Source organism: Chenopodium album, chromosome 15 (genome assembly GCF_948465745.1).
Source record: "Chenopodium album chromosome 15, dcCheAlbu1.1, whole genome shotgun sequence".
Classification (NCBI taxonomy): Eukaryota; Viridiplantae; Streptophyta; class Magnoliopsida; order Caryophyllales; family Amaranthaceae; genus Chenopodium; species Chenopodium album.
This window is the reverse complement of record NC_137848.1, coordinates 22422292-22429479: the sequence shown is the minus strand read 5'-3', so window position 1 is coordinate 22429479 and position 7188 is coordinate 22422292. Positions and strand designations below refer to the sequence as shown.

The 7188-nt window shown below is 35.8% G+C and overlaps 1 protein-coding gene across 1 annotated transcript; it reads left to right on the top strand.

The window, feature by feature from the left end:
* Positions 1-200: 200 nt before the first annotated feature.
* Positions 201-5133, top strand: LOC145582085 (protein tesmin/TSO1-like CXC 2). Its single transcript, XM_081639114.1, has 10 exons — positions 201-433; positions 1245-1405; positions 1509-2223; positions 2645-3063; positions 3163-3240; positions 3521-3701; positions 3789-3884; positions 3981-4047; positions 4156-4309; positions 4404-5133. Exons 1-10 carry the CDS (start codon positions 383-385, stop codon positions 4750-4752), a joined length of 2271 nt encoding a protein of 756 aa, XP_081495240.1. The 5' UTR covers positions 201-382; the 3' UTR covers positions 4753-5133.
* Positions 5134-7188: the final 2055 nt, after the last annotated feature.

The following is a 7188-nucleotide window of genomic DNA, read 5'->3' as shown; positions in this document are numbered from 1 at the left end:
TGCCAGGTCTACTTACAATGTCTTTTTATACACTTTTTATTTATTTATTTATTTTTATTTAAGAAAATAAATTTCTAAAAAAATAAATAAAATTCTACGACTAGTAGTATTCTACGGTGGGTAAGGGTAGGGTCGGGTTATCAGCACGAGAAAATCTCTTTCCCGCTCCTTCCTCCCTTCAAATCTCACTCATTCTTTCTCTCTCTCCTCCTTCACTTTACTTCATTTCTCCTTTACCATTTTTCACAACTATAATCCCCTCGCAATAACAATACAATTTATTTTTCGGATTTTTTGTTTTCGATACAAAAAAATAATCTAAGTATACAATAGGCTTTTGATTTTGGTTTTGATTTTTTTTTTGTATGTATGAGTTGCGAACATGGACACTCCTGAAAGGAATCAGATCGGAACACCCGTTTCTAAATTTGAGGTTATTTTTCTCAAATTTACTCCGTTTTTAGCCTGTTTTGTTGTTAATTTTGTGATAAAGTTGGTTTTTTTGGGTTTGTAATGTCGTTGACTTGATTTTCGTTTCAATTTGCATGTCTCTGATTCAATTTTTTTTAAGGGTTTGGTTTTTTTTCAATAATTTTATGATTTTTTGAGGGTTTTCCTTGTTTTGATCGATTTATTTTGTTGCAGTTTATGGGATTTTTTGGTTTTCCTTAATACCCTGATTTCACATTGGGGTTTATGGTAAATCACAAATTCCTGTTTTTTTGCTCTTATTTAGATACATTGTAGTCTTTTGATTATTTACAATTTTTTTTTGGTTTGTTGTAATTATTATTTGGTTTATCGGAAAATTTTAGTAAAGTACTTCGAGTGTGTATGTTTAATTGAAACACATTTTTTTGTGAGTTGATTTTAGGTCCTAATTTTTGAACCATGTTTTGAGTATACAATTTATCATTTGTAATGATAGGATCAAATGTCATCTACATCATTGTCGTTTGCGACTCTCTTTGCATCAAAGAAAAAAAATACAAAAAACATTCGAGGTTTATGGGGTTTTTCCAAAAAAAAAAAAAAAAAAAAAAAAAAAAAATCTTTCTAATGCCTACTTGATTTTGTTATTGAGGGTTTATGATCTTTAAGTTTCTAACTATATTGATGAATTTTGTGCAAAGATTGTTAGTTCAGTAGTAATACTTTGCAGATTTCATGCTATTTATGTGATGCAAGGCTCTCTCTTTTGAGTAATTGTTTGATGTAATTGTATGCATTTCCCTTCAATGCAGGAGTCTCCTTTTTCCAACTTTATCAACAGCTTGTCTCCTATCAACCCAACGAAGACGATTCACGTTTCTCAGACATTTGGCTCGCTTAGTTTTACCTCACCTCCATCAGTATTTACTTCACCCCATGTGAGCTTTCAGAAGGATAATAAGTTCTTAAGAAGGTATGGTTAACGTACATTTTAAGGCCTTTGTTTCAGTAACATCATAATGTTTAAATTTTCATCTGTTTTTGACATGGTATTTTATCTTTGTTTGTTGTCAAAGGCATCTGGTTTCAGATCTCGCTAGACATCAGCTGTCAATAGATGAAGGAAACAAAGACTCTATCACAGAAGAAGACGGCAGCACGGAGCATCACCCTGAAAGTCTGCCAAATGTACAAATTAGAGGTGATGGTGGTGAAGGTTCTGCCAAGCCACTCGAAGATGCATCAGACTGTGCAGCCGAGCTGCCAAGGGAACTTAAATATGACAGTGGAAGTCCTCGCCACTGTGAGGCACTGAATTCCTCTGGCAATGAAACAAGAAGTGAGCCAGACACATCAGCAGCCCTTATTCAGTTTATCCAGGAGCCTTCTGTTAGAGGTTCCTTTGAGACAGAATCGAATGCTAAGGAGACGAACCATGATAACGAAGAGGAAGGATGTGATTGGCAGAGCCTGATATCTGGTAGTAGTGACCTTTTTATATTTGATTCACCTAATGTTACAGAAACTTCAAAAGGGTCATTGCCAAAATCACAAGAAGAAGAAACAAATGTTTTCGCGTCTCTTTTGGCACGCTTTCCATCTGAGCAGGCATATGATCTGCAAACTTCGCTTCAAGTTGGTTCTGCTAGTTGTCATGAAGCACATGAAACTAGAGAACAATCAACTCAACCCACAGAGGCAACCGAGATGAATCAAATAGACCAGCCATCAGAGAATTTGGAAAGTGCCTCTGTCAATGAATTATTTTCTGGTGAAAAACCAGGAAAGCAGGTGATAAAGCCCCCCTTATCCTTATCTGCTTTAAACATATGCTTTGTGTTTTTCTGGACTTTGTTTGCATGCACCTTTATAATGTTTTACATGCTCTCTATTCTGACATCTGGATCTGTTTACAATGCCTATTTGGATGCATAACTTTGTCTTTGATCTTGTATTTGGCTCAGATTTGGTGGATTATATAAGGTTTTACAGAATTTTCTAGCCTGAAATCGAATTTTAAAACAGTGATGTCCTTGCAACTTTGATTGTAGATTTGCTCATATAATCATACTACCTTTTTCTGTGTGATTGTCACTCTTTATACTTGCATAGAGAATTAAAGTGTTGTTTTTTAGTGCTTTCAAAACCTTTTTCTTTTTAAAGGAGTATATGGAGAACTTCTATTGAGCGTAGTCCTGTTTTGAACTTGCAGCCTTTCAGTAATATTCATAGGGGATTACGACGGCGATGCCTTACCTTCGAAATACCTAGAACGAAAAGGAGTATAGATAGTGTTCTTTTCTCCAACTCTATGGCTTCTTTACCAAATGAGGAAAATCCTCCATCCTCCAACAGGCAGCCCATCACGCCCAGGGTTGATCCTGCAAAACGCATTATGCCAGGTATTGGCCTGCATTTAAATGCACTGGCAGGAGTTTCGAAGGGCAGCGGAATCTCCAATCAAGAGTTGCTTTCTACAAATACACAGGATCCTCTTATGAACTCCTTAACTTCTTTAAGAGAAGATGTTGGTCCTGCTGAAAATATAGTTGAAATGGCAGAAGATTCTTCTCAAGCATCAGTGTATGCAGCTACTGAGGACTTAAATACAAATAGTCCAAAGAAAAAGAGGCAAGTATAGTTAACTTTTGATTTCTAGTAGCATAATTGCTTGACAGGCTTTCCATTAAAGCATGAATTTTCTGACTGGTGTTGTATGTATTGTTACAGGCGCAAATTTGAGACTATTGGGGAAGGGGAGTCGTCGTGTAAACGTTGCAATTGTAAAAAATCAAAGTGCTTGAAGCTGTAAGTTGTTCATTTCTTGTGTTGGTTAGAATTAAGAAATTGGATGAGTATGTGTTGATGGAAGTTTGTATTATGCATGACACTGCATTACTTATAAGACATATTTGGCTTCTACAAAGCCTTATATTGTATTAGAAGTCTTAGAAATTTTGTATGGTAATGTGCTTTAAGAGGAAGAATTTGAATTGTATTGTTGAAACAACCCAATAATGCTTGGATCATCTTGCTTTAGCAAGCAACTCGTATGATCTTTTGGTTTGACTTCTCTTTATGAATGCAGCTATTGTGAATGCTTTGCGGCTGGTGTTTATTGTGTTGAGCCATGTTCCTGTCAAGACTGCTTCAACAAGCCCATTCATGAAGAAACAGTTCTTGCAACTCGTAAGCAGATTGAATCTCGTAACCCACTAGCATTCGCTCCCAAAGTGATCAGGACTGCAGATTCAGCTCAAGAGGTCGGGGTAAGGAAATATTTAAAAAGAAGAAAACCTAGCTCCACTTTTTTACCTAGCCTCTTTTTTGACTCAATTAAAACTACTACTTAACAGGAAGATACAACCCGAACTCCAGCATCAGCCCGTCACAAGCGAGGATGCAACTGCAAGAAGTCAAATTGTCTGAAAAAATATTGTGAATGTTATCAGGTTTGCCCCTTCAGTCCTTCTCCTCTTTAGATGTCTGTTCAGTCCTCAAATGCAATAATGCAAAATCATATAAAACCATTTCTTTTACTGTGATAGGGCGGTGTTGGATGCTCCATCAATTGCAGATGTGAGGGGTGTAAAAATGCATTTGGTAGAAAAGATGGTGAGTTGGATCATTCTATGCCTACAATTTTGCTCACCATATATTAGACTTTCACCATTTGCTAATGGGATTAATTGATTGACCATGTCGGATGTTAACTCATTGCAGGGTCCAATCTGATTGGCACAGAAGCAGAAATGGAAAAGATACAAGCCTCTGAGAAATCCATGCAGGATAAAAGTTCAGATATACATGCATTCCATAATGATGAAGACCAACATTCTGAATTCGCCATCCCAATGACACCATCAAGGCTTTTCAGGTATGATATTCTTAATCATAATACAACCCGACACTGCAACAATGAACTGTAAAACTTTATCTGAAGGCTTATTTGGCGATTTTCTATGTGACAGGCAATCAGTTTCAGTGTCCTCAAAGGGAAAGCCGCCAAGATCTTCCTTAGGAATGGTTACTTCATCCTCAGGTCTGCACCAAGTTGATGGACCAGGAAGATCAACATTTCTTCGAACATTATCCAGGCCTGAGAAGCATTTTAAAAGTGTAGCAGATGACATTCCTACAGTTCTTCAAAACTGTAGTCCTCCCAGCAGTGGTTTAAAGACTTTGTCTCCAAACAGTAAGAGGATCTCTCCTCCTCACCATGCCAATGGACAGACCTTCGGACATAGGAGCAGCCAGAGCAGCCGTAAGCTGATCCTGCAGTCGATCCCAGCGTTCCCTTCACTCAGTCCAAGACGCTGAATTTGCAAATTACCATGGAAATTTGTAATAACATACCTATCATCTCCACTTCTCTAGGTGGAGTTACAAGTGTGCTAATTAGTGTTATGGTCCTTATAACACACCTATCAATCCTCTATGCCATAGCTGTATAATATTGCTATATTTTTTTTCGCTTCTCATTTCAATTTTTTTTAGGTGAAATTCTTTTCACTATTTCATAATGCTTAAATTCCAAACTAGGATGTGAATGTATTAGACTATTTTAGGATGTTAGGATATTTGTAAGAATGTAACGGCCCAATGGTAGTCTAGCTCTATTCTAAGGGTTGTTCAGTGAACTATAATACTTTCCATATTGCTCGTATCTTTCTATTTCGCGTCTTTAAGATTGTAGAACACCATGAAAGCTTGGGTGTCTAAATCCCAGCTATATATGTTGTATATAAATTTTGACAGTAGTAGATAATCATGACTACCATAAAATGTAAATGCGTTCTTTCCTCTTTTCATTGTTTGCTTTGCCCTTTTGATATATTTCTGCATTATACATCAGCTTAAGGTTTGGTTTTTTCGTATTTGGTTCAAAAAAGTCCTCAATTGTAATGGTAACACCTAAAAACAGGTTGGCTTTTAAAGGCAGCCTAAAATCTCCAAGTATTGTATGGCCCAATATAAGTAAAAAGGGATTTTTCTGGTGGCCGTATCACATGTTATGAGGATCAATTTTTTTTCCGATTTCCACTAAACAAAGTATGGGACTAATGTAAGGAATACCAACTATATTCCTCAAATTTCTGTTGTAACAAATTTTGAAATTCTAGAAACTATAAATGGGAGAGGTATGTGATGAGTGATTGAGTGGCATTTATGCCACGACTTACCTTTGTTTGATGCAAATTCCCTTCATTTGGATCCTATTTTACATTTTTGCCTTTATTTTGATGTAAATTGTATTGGCCAGTTTGAATCCCAAATGAATTACTTTCATCTAAAACTTTCATTACCATCAATTACCATTTGTGCCGTGGGGTGATATATATTATTGTACCGGGAGATAATGGACATTTATAGAGAAAGATATAAGTTTAGGGACGAGATTGTTTTATTTTAGTCAATATTATTAGAAGTAGATATGTATAACATATCAACTTTGATACCTCTAGATAAAAAATTGACATATCAATTTGGATAAAGAGAATTATATAAGTCTACAATATATACATATATATATAAGTCTACAAGGGCATTATGCAAGAGCATTCCCAGTTAAGTATCTGGAGGTGGAAACTGATGCCAAGGCTGTAACTTCTCTGATGGATAAGGAGGCTGACAATACTCATCATGAACTAGCTGCTGTAATCATTGACATAGGAAGGCTGCTGTTAAACAAGGACTTGGTAATCATTTTCAACCATATTCCTAGGGAGTGCGACCAGCTAGCTCATTATTTGGGCCAGTATGCTATGGATATGTTTGTTGGTCATAAGCCTCACTATGTCATTCCAACAAGTGCTGTGGCTGCTTTTGAAGCTGATATCTCTGGAATTGGAAGCACTTCTGCTTCTTAGCTTTCTCTTATCACTTTCTCAGACTTTGGGTTGTATCTATTTCTATCTTTTGCTTGAAAACTCTAACTGTGGTAGTTTGGCGGTTTTGGTTCATATTTCTATTTTGACAAACCTTGAAATATTGAACCTTAGGTTGTAATGGCTAGGGCCTAGTTTAGCCCTATATATATATATTTTCTTCTCGTTGCGTTAAAAAATATATATAAGTCTACAATATATATATATATATATATATATATATATATATATATAAAGAAAAAAAGACAAAAATGACCCATATTCGATTATCCAACCAAAACATTCAAACTGAAACTCAAACTATACTTGAAATTATTTTAACTTTATTTTAACTCAATTTGATCTGAACCAAGTACCAATGTGTCTAATACTTTACTAGTTAACTTATCAAAATAAGCATATAGACAAATATAAACAAAAATGATAGTTAACCCTAGCAATTATAGTTCAAACACGACCCCAACTAAATTGATCATACATAAACCCAATCCGAATGATCTGATTACCGCCTTTGTATTTTCCTACAAAAGGAGAGAAGGCCAACAGTGTTTGCACATGACTTTACTAGCTATCAACATTTGCCCATCACTTGGCTATCCTTGGAGGAGGACCTCAAGAATCAAGATCCATATTTCAAATCCTTATTCCATTAATATGGCCTACGACAATGACAGGGGCTGTTTTTTGTGGCTAACTAATGGTTCTAGTCTTATTAGCTTTATTTTTTTCACAGTGTTGATTTAATTCTTTGCTAACTGTTGGGCTGATTGGAGGTTTTCTGTTCATTCTTTTATTGTTGTTGCTGCCTTGTTGTACTTTCCATTTGCAAGTCTCTTCTTTTTTAGGTGAATGACAATCAAGAGTAGTT